This window comes from Acipenser ruthenus, chromosome 54, assembly GCF_902713425.1.
Source record: "Acipenser ruthenus chromosome 54, fAciRut3.2 maternal haplotype, whole genome shotgun sequence".
Taxonomy (NCBI): Eukaryota; Metazoa; Chordata; class Actinopteri; order Acipenseriformes; family Acipenseridae; genus Acipenser; species Acipenser ruthenus.
This window is the reverse complement of record NC_081242.1, coordinates 46,482-60,998: the sequence shown is the minus strand read 5'-3', so window position 1 is coordinate 60,998 and position 14,517 is coordinate 46,482. Positions and strand designations below refer to the sequence as shown.

The following is a 14,517-nucleotide window of genomic DNA, read 5'->3' as shown; positions in this document are numbered from 1 at the left end:
TGTCTATTATCTATCTGCCCAACTATCATCTGCAAAATATCAATTTATTCTATAGCTAAATTCTAACTTGTGTTAATTTTTTTTTCCAGGGAGGGTAAATACATCCCGCTGCCTCAGCGTGCCCGGGAGAGCGGGGGGGTCCGGGGGGGTGTGAGGGGAGGCTCCCCGTCCCCAAGGGGTTCTCTGAGCAGCAGGACAGCCCTGCCACCCCGGTCAGGCTCGGCTCACCCCTCCTCCCTGACTGACACCAACCAGGCCTCACGTGGCTCCTACACCGGCCACCCCCATCACCACCACCACCACCACCACGCTTCGGGCTTCCAATCCCACCACGGCGAGCCGCGTGGGGCCACGGACCCAGCCGCCAGCCCCAGCCTCCGTGGCTCTGCAGTGGAAAGTGGAGCTGGTGCTACCCCTCTCTCGGTGGCTGGCAGCCCCTCGGACCTGCCCCCCCTCTCCGGTGCCCCCAGCACAGAGACCGTGGCTCCCCAGTCCACGGGACAGCTACAGAGTAACCAGTCCTCCACTGGGAACACCGCAGGCAGCCCGGGAGGGCAGGAGCAGCAGAGAGTACTGAATGGAGGTGAGGAGGCAGGTGCAGCCCTCTCCAGGGTTTGGGGTGGAGGTGGGTTTGTAATGTTCCTCAGCAGGGTTTGGGGTGGAGGTGGGTTTGTAATGTTCCTCAGCAGGGTTTGGGGTGGACGTGTGTTTGTAAGGTTCCTCAGCAGGGTTTGGGGTGGAGGTGGGTTTGTAAGGTTCCTCAGCAGGGTTTGGGGTGGAGGTGGTTTTGTAAGGTTCCTCAGCAGGGTTTGGGGTGGAGGTGGGTTTGTAATGTTCCTCAGCAGGGTTTGGGGTGGAGGTGGGTTTGGGGTGGAGGTGGGTTTGTAAGGTTCCTCAGCAGGGTTTTGGGGTGGAGGTGGGTTTGGGGTGGAGGTGGGTTTGTAAGGTTCCTCAGCAGGGTTTGGGGGTGGAGGTGGTTTTGTAAGGTTCCTCAGCAGGGTTTGGGGTGGAGGTGGGTTTGTAAGGTTCCTCAGCAGGGTTTGGGGTGGAGGTGGGTTTGTAAGGTTCCTCAGCAGGGTTTGGGGTGGAGGTGGGTTTGTAAGGTTCCTCAGCAGGGTTTGGGGTGGAGGTGGGTTTGTAAGGTTCCTCAGCAGGGTTTGGGGTGGAGGTGGGTTTGTAAGGTTCCTCAGCAGGGTTTGGGGTGGAGGTGGGTTTGTAAGGTTCATCAGCAGGGTTTGGGGTGGAGGTGGGTTTGTAAGGTTCCTCAGCAGGGTTTGGGGTGGAGGTGGGTTTGTAAGGTTCCTCAGCAGGGTTTGGGGTGGAGGTGGGTTTGTAAGGTTCCTCAGCAGGGTTTGGGGTGGAGGTGGGTTTGTAAGGTTCCTCAGCAGGGTTTGGGTTCTCTTCACAGGTGCCTCTCGAATGTCTCCCAAGAGCCAGAGGGTTGCCAGTAGAACCATCAAGCCCACCCCCAGCCCGACCGGAGCCGTCACCAGCGCAGGTACAGAGACTGGGGATGGGGGTTCACCAGGGATATCTCCACTCTGGTAGCTCCATTGAGGGTGAAAAGCATCCATTGGAAGTATTTTTGGTTGTTTCTTGTGGGCAGCATTTCCATCTTCTGCACCTCTGCACTTGGAATTTGTTTTAGAGATATTATAATATTATTATTGTTATTATTATTATTATTATTATTATTATTATTATTATTATTATTATTATTATTATTATTGTTGTTTGTTAATTGTTTAACTGCTTTCATTTGAAGACGAACACAGTGACTTCAGTGGAAGTGATTTGTTGCCAGTGTTGTGAAGCTCATTTTAACAGAATCCTGCCGACCTGCAATTTATCAATGATGTGCTGGGACTGATTTAAAAGGGACTGGGAATTGATTTTGAATTGAAATCAACCTTGCTTTGTAGTTTCAGCTTGAGTGAAGATAAGAATTAATTCTGTGAGAGGACAGTGTTTAAAATCTTTCCCCCCCCCCCCCCCCCCCCCACAGGTGTGGCTCGTGCTTCCTTTACCCCGAAGTCTGGCGGCTCCTCCCAGGATTCACCTTCGACCCCTCCCTACCTTGACAACACTCCCGTCTCCACGGCAACCAGCAAGCCCTCTGGCCCAGCCCCCACCTTCAATGTTGACGGTAAAACAAAGTCTAATCTTTTTTTTTTTTTTTTTTTTTTTAAAGCAAACTAACTCAGACACAACATTCCTAAACTAACCTTTCAGTGAAAATTACAAGTGATATTCCTAGTCAAAATGAAGAGGTCTTTAAACTAAAGTTTCTTGCAACCTCCGAGTCTCACAACTGTTTCCATGTCTCTGCAGTTAACGAAATTATCAATTCTGGAGGCAGCGACCGAGCTCTGGAAAGCCCTGGAAATGCCGTTGAACCTGCAAAGCTCTGTGTGAAAGGTGAGTGGGAGCACAGCCCTACCTGCTATTGAGCTCACAGCAATACCAGAGTCCTTCATCTCCTCCGTGCAAACACCAAGGCTACAAACAGCCCTACCTGCTATTGAGCTCACAGCAATACCAGAGTCCTTCATCTCCTCCGTGCAAACACCAAGGCTACAAACAGCCCTACCTGCTATTGAGCTCACAGCAATACCAGAGTCCTTCATCTCCTCCGTGCAAACACCAAGGCTACAAACAGCCCTACCTGCTATTGAGCTCACAGCAATACCAGAGTCCTTCATCTCCCTGCAAGCACCTATATTGCGATCAAATCTAAAAGGAGAAATGTCATGTTAGTGTCTGGAGCAGAACCATTCAAATCCTAGCAATACCTGAGAATCAGACGGTTCTCAGACGAGACTCCTATTGCACAGCAGTGTCACCCAGTCCAGGTTTTACTACCAGCTTGATCAGCCCCCCAGTGTGTCTAGGTAACAAGCTCAGGTGTGTCTTATTGTTAAACTCCCAGCAAAACCAGGGAATGGATCACACTGCTGTGCAGCGGGAGTCTGTGTTATCATCCCTGGCCAGTAATGCTGTGTAGGAGAGGGATTTATTATATTTATTAATTTATTTATATTTTCTTTCTCCAGTCCCGACGGAGCACCAGCGGAACCAGCTGGAAGAGCTCAGGAAATTCGGCAAAGAATTCCGTGTAAGTTTGAAGTAAATGCCCCTGGGGGAAGCAGTGTCGCCCCGCCTTTAGATATCGGATGCGCCCCAAATGGCAGTTTCATTGGAGGTGTGCCAACTTCCATTGGAAACGTGTCGTTTTTTTCGCCGTCATGATAATTGCATGGTAATTGTAAGCTGGTATGTTGATGTATTGGGGTAGCAAGTTGTGTCACTACAGTCTACTGCTGTTTTAATAAATGTGTTCATTTTTAAATGCCAAGAAATTCTTTTTTCATCTTTTGAGTATTTTATTTTGAATTAAAGAGAAAACAAAAGTAGAATTTGTATTGCATTGCAGTAAATGTACCCAGTAATCCATCAAAATCCTTATTTAAGAAAGCCGCCCTACAGTGTGTATTTCAGACTTTTATTTATGCATTGGTTTTCCTTGGCATTGGATCTTATGAATTCTGTTCTAATATATGAATGCAAACATGGATTTGCAACTGAATGCATTTCAAGTTTGCATATAGCTAGAGACTCTCTTTAGCAATTGCATCTGAATTGCTGCTGTAATTCCAGCTGCAGTCCAGCGGTGGCGCTGTGGATCCTGAGCCTGGCTCGAAGGACGTTGGCAGTGGTTCTGCTGACCCGAAGCAGCAGAGGGAGAGCTGCGGTTCTGTGGAGTCGGTACCGGTCCAGACAGCTGATAAACAGCAGCAATCTGACCCACAGGCAGAGTCATCTGCAGACAGGCAATCTCCAGGGACACCTGCAGCAGCCAGGACCCCGAGCGAGGGTGACGAGAGACCAGAAGGCCTGCCAGAGTGAGTGAGGGGGGGGTGGGGGGGTTACAGAATAGCACCGCTTGAAACTCCCACATGAACCACGTTGCTGCTGCTGCACCCGGTCCTGGGGTTCAGAGCTCCCCTCAATGAAGTCTAGTATTATTATTAATATTGAAATGATCAGGAGCCAGGAGTTTGAGCAGGGTTACAAACTCACACTAGCCCTGCTGCTGCTGCTGCACCCGGTCCTGGGGTTCAGAGCTCCCCTCAATGAAGTCTAGTATTATTATTAATATTGAAATGATCAGGAGCCAGGAGTTTGAGCAGGGTTACAAACTCACACTAGCCCTGCTGCTGCTGCTGCACCCGGTCCTGGGGTTCAGAGCCCCCTCAATGAAGTATTTCATGTTAGATTTTGAAATGTCACTTTTTTTTTTCAATTTGTCACGTATATGGAAAACTACACAGCGGTGGTATGTAATGCAATATGTTAACATAACATTATTCAGCAGGTTTCATTTGACTTTATAAAGCAAAAATGAGTTAATTCTATTATTATTATTATTATTATTATTATTATTATTATTATTATTATTAATTTTTATTTATTTAGCAGACGCCCTTATCCACATTATTTTTTTTACATACAATTACATTTACATAGGGTGGGGGTTGCAAAACTTTTGGCTGTAGTTAGTCATGCGTGCACTTTGCAGTGGAGAAGCCATTCACCTGCTAATGCATCTCTCTCTCTCTCTCCTCTCCCTCTCTCTCTCTCTCTCCTCTCCCTCTCTCTCTCTCCTGTTTTCAGCCAAGTGAAGAAATCCACACTGAACCCAAATGCCAAGGAGTTCAACCCCAACAAAACCATCCTCCCTGTGGTCAGTCCTTTTTATTAATATTAGTATCTTGCTAGATACCTGGCTGCAGTACATTTTGTAACGGTGCGCTGAAGCAGAGTTTGCTTTGCTTCAATGCCCGCTGTACAGGCTGAAGGCTTTGTTGTTAACGTACATTTTGACGTGTCTCTCTTTTTTATTTTATTTTCTTCTGATTCCAGTCGAAGCAGACAAGCACTCCAACTCCCCCTCGACCCCAAACTCTGCCCAGCCCCTCGATCACTGTCCTGCCCCCCCAAAACCAGGGAGGCATCTACAACCCCCCCTACATCTCCAATGTCTACCAGATTCACATGGGACCTGCGGTACAGGTGAGACGCTGAGACAGAGTGTGTGAGCAGGGTTAGAAACTCATACACTAGCCCTGGGGTTCAGAACTCCCTTCAATGAAGTCTATTCTTAATATTGAAATGATCAGGAGCCAGGAGTTTGAGCAGGGTTAGAAGCTCACACTAGCCCTGCTGCTGCTGCACCCAGTCCAGTGTTTTGGTTTGATAGACAAAGACAGGCTATGACTGTGTCCCTCTAACCCCCCCCTCTCCTCCTCTTGTCTGTGTCGCAGGGTCCCCAGATGTACCAGTACACCGTGTCTGCAATGAGTCAGGGGAAATACCAACGAGCCAAAGGTAAAGTGTTGGTGCAATGAACCAGCTGCTGTGTCTGCTCTGGGGTGCTAGCTCAGTATTGCTGCTGTGTTTGCTGTGTGATGCTAGCTCTGTGTTTCTGCTGTGTGATGCTAGCTCTGTGTTTCTGCTGTGTGATGCTAGCTCTTGTTGCTGTGTGATGCTAGCTCAGTATTGCTGCTGTGTTTGCTCAGTGTTGCTGTGTAATAGACTGCAGTGTTAGTCTCTCTCTCTGGTCTTTAATAACTCTGTATTGGTGTAATGCACTCTCGTAGTGTAATATTGTCTCTGTTCCTCTGTAATGCACTGTGGTGTAAATGCCTCTCTCCTGCCCCCTGCAGGCTCCATGGGTCCTCAGCGCTCTGATCAGCACCACACAGCCTCTGCCCCGCCCATGATGCAGGCAACCACAGCAGCAGGGCCCCCCCTGGTGGCGACGTCTCCCTACCCCTCCTCCTACCTCCAGTACCCCCAGCAATACGCCGGGCAGCAGGCAGTGATGCAGGCCATCCAGCACTACCAGTCTCAGGTTGTTGTTGTTTTTTTTTTAAATTTTTTTTAAAGTTGGTCCGCGCTTCTTTTAAAGGGAGGGGCCAGTGATCGTGTTAATAAAGCTAATAAGAGGGAAGATAGTCAGCGATGAAGATTCTGCTGTATTTAAAGCCTGGCTTGGCTGTTCTTTGACTCCTCTGCTCCCCTCCCTGTTTTCAGCCGATGTACCCCATGCTCCAGGGAGGGAACCCCCGCATGCTGACGTCAGGTGGCCACCCCCAAACCCTCGTGTCCTCCAGCACCCCGCAGTACCCCTCTGCAGACCAGGCCATGTACGGTAAGGGAGCATCAAGTGGAGATCTCGGCTTTCCCCGGCGCAGCCTTGTATTGGAAATGAAGCTTTTCTCTCGGTGGTCTGAAACTCCATTGATTTTGTTGTCTCCTCTTCCACAGCCACAGTCCCACAGCCTTACCCTCACCACAGCAACCCCCTGCACCCACACCAGCCCCAGCCAGCCAGCACCCCCACTGGAAACCAGCAAGGGGGCCAGCACCCAGCTCCCAGCCCAGTGCAGGTGAGAGAGAGAGGGAGGGAGGGTCCCTGTGTGGCATCGACCAGTCCTTGGAACTGCAGCGTGATTGTGTATACATATCTATATCTTAGTTTCTAATACTTCTCTCCCGTCTTTGCAGCACCAGCCTGGCCTGGGTTCAGGGCAGCCCCCCCAGCAGGGTCTGTATCACACGGGGGCTCTGACCCCCACACCCCCCTCCATCACCCCCGGACCCAACTCCCAGTCCCCCCAGAGCGGCTACAGCCAGCAGCAGGTCTATGCCATCCACACACAGCTGCAGCACGGCTACCCCGGCCTGGGGCAACTAACGCAGGTAAATACCCCCCCACTGGGGCATGTAGCGCCGGTTACTACCCTGGCCTGGGGCAACTAGCCTGGGTGCACCGATGAAGGCACTAGAGCCGAAACGCTAAGTTTTATCCTCTCTCTCACTCTCTGTTCTCCTTGTTTTGTTCCAGGCTCATGTTCAGGGCGCTCTCTCCCAGGGTCATCCTCACCCCAACGGCTCCCATGGGCCCCCCCAGGTCATGCTGCTCCACGCTCCCCCTCAGCAAGGGCACGGGGGCCCCCCAAACCACCCCAACCACCCCGGACAGGGGGGGCAACAGAGTGGCACGCACTACACCTACATGCACCAGGGTAAGAGAACCTTTTCCATACAGTACAGAGCGGAGCAGAGTCCCAATACAATACATTGGACACAAATATTTTATAATGCTGAGTGTGTCGTCTTGCACCTTTTTCACAGAACGGTTTCACAGATTCAAGTGGGATTTATTTTCAGTGCCTGATTAATTTGTGTTTGTTTTTGTTGCTTCTCCCCTCCCTCACAGTTCCAGTGCAGCCCCACCCCACACAGCAGCTGTCCTTCCACCCCCCTGGGAACTGAAGAGTTAAGAAGCGAGGGGCGGGGGCAGGGGGAGCGGTGGAGGGGAACTGACGAGGTGAACCCCCGCCCCTCCACAGCCTGCCTGCCTGCCCAGAGACCCACTTTAGGACCAGCCAGTCTCCAGAGAGAGAGAGGCTGGGAGACGGACTGCGCTGAGCTGTGAAACTTTTTCAAAGCAGTTTGAGACACCGACTTCTTAAATATTATTTATAAAGTTCAGACTCCCCCCTCCCCTCCCCTTTCCTATCCTGCTCCGATCACCCACCCCCTTCCCTTCCCTTCCTCTCCTCCTCCTCCTCCTCCTCCAGCGTGAACACTGCACCCCGGCCATCAGACGACCGACAGACCGAAGGAAACCGACACACAAACTTGGGGTGGGGTCAGGGGAAGGACTTTTACTTTTTGTTTATTAAAAATAAGAAATACAAAAAATTACAAAAAAGGACAAAAAAAATAAAAAAATATATAAAATAAGTTTTAAACTTACTAAAAACCCAAACTGAACTCTCACTGCTTTTTGTCTTTTTCATCGTGAGTTTGTGGGGGGGTGGGGGATGGAATGGGTTGCCGAGGGTTACCGGGACACACTGTTGATGCTGAATCACAGGGATCCTTTCAGATCAATCAGCTGCTAGGAACAGAGGTTCCCTGCATAGCTGCTCAGGGGATCAGAAGGTTCAGGGGCATCCTCAGATCGCACGACTGAGCCAGCTTCCTCTTCAGCACCCAGGAACTCCTGAGAGGATGTCAGCCCCCTGGAAGACAAGCCCTGCAGCTGTCCTCTGTGAGCTCGCTGGGACCCTGGCCGGCAGGGGCCACTGTAGCGCGATGAGGAGAAACAGACCCTGCTGGTTTTACCTCCCTAACCCACGTTCGCGCTGGAGCCAATGAGACTCTCCCTTCAACCCCACACAGCAGCTGTCCCCAGGGAAGCTGTACGGTGATTTTGCACAGCCAGGACCTGAACCCGCGCTGTATGACTCCCCCCGTGGCCGTGCCGTTACCAGGTGAGCCACTCGGGACCCCAGAATGATTCAATGCTGCCTCCTGTGTGAAATTTTGCTTCGTTCCTGTGCTAAAGAATGGCCATAGAAAGGTGTTCTGTATGTGATAATGTGCAGGAATGCAGTGACAGAATACGTGCATATAAGGAGATCTCCTGTTTAATTTATTTTTTATAATTCATAATTATTTTTTTCCCCCCAAAGTTTTGGCATTGCTACATCTCAAACCCTACCGAATTCACACAAATGTGAGTTTTAAAATTTCAGGAGAAGTAGATTTAAAAAAAAAAAAAAAAAAAAAAAAAAACACCAATCAATGAACCAAAATAAATGACTAGCAAGTTTCATCGAAATTGGATAAACAGTATTCCACATTTATAGAAAAATGTGTGATGGGTGACCTGCTGATTAGAAGACTTAATCTGCTAAGAAATAAATAATAATAATAATAACCAAGGAATATGTGTTATCTATTCAAATAATGCACAATATCTGGAGAGACATTTGATAGTTGTTTTATATTTGAATCCAATGCTCTACTTTTGCATTTACAGTGCACAATACATTCTTAATCTTCATTTAAGTTTCTGGAGCGATCCGCCGTAATGCCGATTCTTCCCAGTTCCGAATGAGAGAGTGGTGGTGGGGGATACAGTACTAGTTGTGGCCACCAGGTGTCGCCTGTGTGCTGATTTATGTGTTTGTAATGACGACGCTTCAGAACACTCGGCAAGGTCTGCATTCTTTCCGAGAACGCAGAGTGGATATTGTGTAGAAAGAAATTTCAAGAAAGAGTATTTTTCATTTTTGTTTTATTTAAAAACACAAAAGAATATACTGAAGTTTACTAGTAAATACACCATGAATACGTAACCAAGAATAAAACTTATATAAAAACAAAAAAAAAGAAATGTTTATACAGGACCGTTACAGTAATAATAAAATTACAAAAAAAAAAAAAATAATAATAACAACATCATTCTGTTAGATATATTGAGATCCTGGAATAATAGTTACTACGAATGCCATTTTAAGAGTGTTAACTGTAGTGTGTAATACCGCACAGCGCCACTAGACGGCACTGCAGGTAACGGACTAAAAATGCATTACAGAAAAGAATATCATATTCCAGAACGTCATTACATAAACACCCTGAATTCACCCGTTACTTTATTGACATGTTAATATTACCATTTTAAAAAAAAACCTCATTTTAATGTATTGGGTAAGTGAATTTAAACGCGCACAGGAAGTAATCGGTTCTTTCAATATTACACGTAATTCTTGCTGGGCGCGGAGGCCGGCTGATTCTTGGAGTAATACTGAGCCGCGTAATTTCCATCGCCTCCTTTGGAGCGGAAGCAGCACAGCAGCCCGCCGCCGACGATGAGGAGCAGCGCCGCGCCCCAGCCGATGAAGATGCTCGCCCCCAGCTCCATCTTCTGAGGCACCAGCGGGTTGTAGAAGGCGCGGATGGCCGTGTTGGCGGACCAGCTGACCGGGATGAGCATCAACAAGCCGGACACGATGATCACGATGCCGGCTGTCAGGATTATCTTCCCCTTGGCAGACTCGTTCTGCACGCAGGTGGTGAAATCGGAGCCGGCGAAAGCGACCAGCATCCCCAAGACCGACAGCATGCAGCTGATCACCACCATGGCCCGGGCCGCCTGCAGGTCGGTGTCCAGCACCAGCATGGAATCGTACCTCTTGCACTGCATCTGGCCGGTGCTCTGCACCACGCAGCTCATCCACAGCCCCTCCTGCTGCACCTGCGCAGTCACGATGTTGCTGCCCGTGAAGGAGCTCTCTCTCCACTTGGGCAGAGCGCAGCACACTATGGAGCCCACGAGTCCGATCACCGTGAGCGCCACGGCCACGATCTGAACGCCGGCGTATCCCATACTGAGAGAGAGAGAGAGAGAAACACGACATTTATCATCGGATGACGCTGCATAGATTTGTAGGGAATTGTGTCCGTTATTTATTACTATTTGTGTGTGTGTCTGTGTGTAACTTCAACAGTGCTGTGAGGAGGTGCCATACAGTTATCACGCGTCCTAACTCGCAACCCTGTCGCTTCCAAGATGTGTGTTTTTTTTTTTATATAATTTCCTTCAACGGTCACTGACGTCACAGTGGTTTCGCCAACTTCTTTAATTTGGCGGTGAAGCCAATTTTAATCCAGCAGCGACCACACTGTATAAATACCCCCGTGACTCTGCAGCCCCAAGGAAAGGCAGCAGGCAGGCAGGCAGCGGCAGGTCCGCGGGTGTGAGAGGCGGGGCCGCCTGCAGCCAGCGGGACAGTTAGCTGGGTGTTTTGAAGAGGGAGGGAGGGAGGGATGGAGATAGTTGGAGGCGAGTCTCGGCAGGTTTCTCCCCAGTAAATACCTGAGTCAACCCGAGGGTTTATAACTCAGAACGGGAACCTCCCTCAAATACATGTTATTAAGTATTTTAATTGGAATATATATATATATATATATATATATATATATATATATATATATATATATATATATATAATTACATTTGAACTCAAAATCATTTTAATAAATGAACTCAAATAGGCTGTATTTGTTTATTTTAAGGGCTATATCATTTACAGGTGGCTGGTTTTTAAGGTTATTTTTCAATTTTGTAATGCGTTTATTTTTTTAATGTATTTTCACTATTTGAAATAACTACATTTAAAAAAAAAATACGTTTATTAACACGAGTTAAAATAAATACGTATCTAGATGTTTTTAATAGTAAGAAGATATATTCTGAATATTATTTATGTAACTGGCAAATGCCATCAGTTTATTTATTTAACATCAGTCGCCCTGCAGCGTACACTTAGCGCTGTCGCAATCGCGAGTGATTTTCATGTCCCCTGGGCTGTGTAATGTACTAACGACACGTTTAACAATAGCAGTAGTAGTAATAATAATAATAATAATAATAATAATAATTGTCTAACTCAAGCTGCCCGTTTGTTTTTTTTCTGATTAAGCTCTTTCTTTCACACCTCCCTCAGAGATCTGCGGCGTTCTGTATGGAACTTTAGAATGTTTAGTAAAGTTCTTAAAAATAAAAGCGTTCTGATACACCGAGTGTTCTGTTTTAGAACCATGCGTCATATCTGAATTTCGCATCCATGACTATTAAATGCTCAGTAGAGCTACATTTAAAAATATTCAAATAAACTTGCATTAAACCACAAAGGTTTGGACTAGATTTTTTTTTTCTGTTTTTTTTCTTCACAATTAATTCAGATCAAATATTCAATTGTTACACATGATTCTGTACATAGTTAAGAAATGTGAAGCGGTTAGTTTTCTTTTTATATAAAATGTCTTGTATATAAACATAAATTCAGACAGTTCTACACACACACATTATCTCTGAAGTAAACATTTCAATGAAATATGTTAAAAACTTCTACATACCTTCTTTCGATTTGTTTTTTTAGTTATTTCCTCTGTAACTTGCTTCCCAGGAAGGTCAAGGTGTGTCTCTCTCCTCAGTGTCTGAGTTCTCTTGGATTAGACTGGGCTTTTCAATGATGGAGGGAAGGAGGGGTTTGGAGAAAATGACACACAGAAACTCAGCAAGAGAGGGCTTGTTTCCCCAGTCGTATCATCATCATCGCCCTGAACGAAAGCTTCCTCCCACACACCCCTCTCTCCCCAACACAAAAACATCTCACACACACAAACACACACACACACATTCCTCCCCTCCTCCATCTCTTCTTCCCTCCCTCCCAACACATTCCTCCCCCCACCTCCCTCTCAAAACAAGAACACCTCACACACACACACACACACACATTCCCCCCCCGCCCCCCCCCCCCTCCCTCCACAACACAAGACTGTCAAGCAGACAAAGCATTTGGGCTCTAGTGCCTTTCTAAGGCCAGATATTTACTTGGGAACCTGTTTCACCTTTAATGAGTGCAATCAAGAGCGATCAGAATTATCCCGGGTTTAAAAGGCATGTCATATGCAGACAGGCTCAAAGAATTGAATCTATTCACTCTTGAACAAAGAAGACTACGTGGCGATCTGATTCAAACATTCAAAATCCTAAAAGGTATTGACAATGTCGACCCAGGGGACTTTTTCGACCTGAAACAAGAAACAAGGACCAGGGGTCACAAATGGAGATTAGATAAAGGGGCATTCAGAACAGAAAATAGGAGGCACTTTTTTACACAGAGAATCGTGATGGTCTGGAACCAACTCCCCAGTAATGTTGTTGAAGCTGACACCCTGGGATCCTTCAAGAAGCTGCTTGATGAGATTCTGGGATCAATAAGCTACTAACAACCAAACGAGCAAGACGGGCCGAATGGGGCCTCCTCTCGTCTGTAAACTTTCTTATGTTCTTATGTAATGGAACTACACCTTCTAGAAGTTCCCCACAGCAAACTAATAAAGCACAGTGAGAGCAAAGGGAAGCATCTTAAAAAATAATAAGAAGAAACGTGGTAAAACTAACCCTTCTAAAAGTGTAATAAAGCACAGTAAAGGTGTGTTAAAGCTGCTGAGTTGTTTACAGTTGGCTGATGGATGCGAAGTTGGAAAAATGACCTTAAAGTTGCACAAGTGGGCCTACATAGAATTAAAACCACATAAGAAAAAAACCAACAGAGCTCCAATGGAGGCGTCAGGCTTCACAGATCAGTGTAAACACTGAGGACGGATCTCCTCCAGACTGTCACCCAGTCATACAGCGAAGATCACCCTATAGAATGAACTATTCATAAGCGTGCATGAAACCTGCTGAATAATGTTACATTAACATATAGAATTACACAGTTTACGAAAACCTGATAACTGGACATTTTGAAATCAGACACAAAATACTCCCTGTATTATTATTTGTTTATTTAGCAGACGCCTTTATCCAAGGCGACTTACAGAGACTAGGGTGTGTGAACTATGCATCAGCTGCAGAGTCACTTACAATTACGTCTCACCCGAAAGACGGAGCACAAGGAGGTGAAGTGACTTGCTCAGGGTCACACAGTGAGTCCGTGGCTGAGGTGGGATTTGAACCGGGGACCTCCTGGTTACAAGCCTGTTTCTTTAACCACTCGACCACACAGCCTCCTGTACTATTATGCCTTCTGGTAGACTTTATTATTATTATAAATTTTTGGGGGGGATATCATTTTGTAGTTTCTTTTGGTGATTTGATAAATAAAAGATTAAAATTATGTTCACAAAGGTTTTTTTTGGATGTATGTGTGTGTGTGAGACAGAGAGAGAATGGAATTTATAGCACAGAAGACAGACAATACCAACGGTCGACAGCAGTTAAACTGTATCAAGTCTGCATGTAAACATTTTGCAATCCCTCTTGAATGAATCACTGCACTATTATTGAAGGGGAGAGGAATTGCTTCACCAGACCATCACACAATCAACCCCAAAATAAAATAAAAGGAATGCCCCTCCCCCCACACACACTAACTCACGTGATGCACGCACACACGCACACACACTGACACGCACCTTCTCTTTTTTAAATATAACTAACGATCTAGAACTCTGACCTGTATTCAGAGTTCCCCAGTATGTTTTCTTTATATTCCACCCTTTCTTTCTCTTTCTTCTTTTACATTCCTCTTTTTCTGCCTTTCTCCTCCCCCCTTTTTATTGGCATGACAAGTCATACAAGCACAATGCAACAAATGTACAGAAATATGTAACATTTTCTCTCTCGTCTCTCTCTCTCTCTCTCTTTTGCTTGCTCTCTCCCTCTCATCTCTCTCTCTCTGTTTTGCTTGCTCTCTCCCTCTCCTCTCCCTCCTCTCTCTCTCTCTCTGTCTGATCTCTCTCTCCCTCTCTCTGTTTTTCCATATCTCCCTCCCCCTCCCTGTCTCTCCCACAGTAATTCTATAGTTAGGACCACATGCCCAAACCTGCGAGCAAAGACCAAATGTTTCACTAATATCAGACTTTAGTTGGCATGGTGTTACAGTTTAGTGATCTCATACTTTGCTGGTTCATTATCTTCTCTGTGCTTTACTACGCTGTGCTGTGCTTTTACCAGGAGGATACCAAAGCAGTAAACTTAATACATCATGATACTAACAGCTAATTTGCTTACCAAAAGACATCTAGGACTTCCATACCACTGATCTGATGATCTGATCAAACTATTCCTTGCTAGTT

General features: G+C 46.6%; 2 protein-coding genes across 2 annotated transcripts in view; one reads left to right on the top strand and one right to left on the bottom strand.

Annotated features, from left to right (window-relative positions):
• LOC117424940 (ataxin-2-like protein) overlaps positions 1-9,344 on the top strand; it is a 16,193-nt gene extending 6,849 nt beyond the window's left edge. The window contains exons 7-21 of the mRNA XM_059016860.1: positions 90-583; positions 1,409-1,498; positions 2,006-2,146; positions 2,332-2,418; positions 3,054-3,115; positions 3,658-3,902; positions 4,675-4,744; positions 4,924-5,073; positions 5,325-5,388; positions 5,727-5,914; positions 6,097-6,214; positions 6,331-6,452; positions 6,571-6,765; positions 6,911-7,091; positions 7,286-9,344. Of these exons, the coding sequence (XP_058872843.1) occupies positions 90-583; positions 1,409-1,498; positions 2,006-2,146; positions 2,332-2,418; positions 3,054-3,115; positions 3,658-3,902; positions 4,675-4,744; positions 4,924-5,073; positions 5,325-5,388; positions 5,727-5,914; positions 6,097-6,214; positions 6,331-6,452; positions 6,571-6,765; positions 6,911-7,091; positions 7,286-7,341 (2,263 nt within the window). The 3' untranslated portion in view covers positions 7,342-9,344. The remainder of the gene's footprint in view (positions 1-89; positions 584-1,408; positions 1,499-2,005; positions 2,147-2,331; positions 2,419-3,053; positions 3,116-3,657; positions 3,903-4,674; positions 4,745-4,923; positions 5,074-5,324; positions 5,389-5,726; positions 5,915-6,096; positions 6,215-6,330; positions 6,453-6,570; positions 6,766-6,910; positions 7,092-7,285) is intronic.
• On the bottom strand, positions 9,141-11,934 carry cldni (claudin i). Its single transcript, XM_034041590.3, has 2 exons — positions 11,782-11,934; positions 9,141-10,250 (listed from the first exon to the last, which is right to left on the bottom strand). The coding sequence occupies exon 2, from the start codon at positions 10,247-10,249 to the stop codon at positions 9,617-9,619; it is 633 nt and encodes a 210-aa protein (XP_033897481.1). The 5' UTR covers position 10,250; positions 11,782-11,934; the 3' UTR covers positions 9,141-9,616.
• Between the last annotated feature and the right edge of the window lie 2,583 nt (positions 11,935-14,517).

What these genes read in the sequence shown, in the direction of transcription:
- cldni (XM_034041590.3), bottom strand. Translation starts at nt 10,249, where the DNA reads ATGGGATACGCCGGCGTTCAGATCGTGGCCGTGGCGCTCACGGTGATC.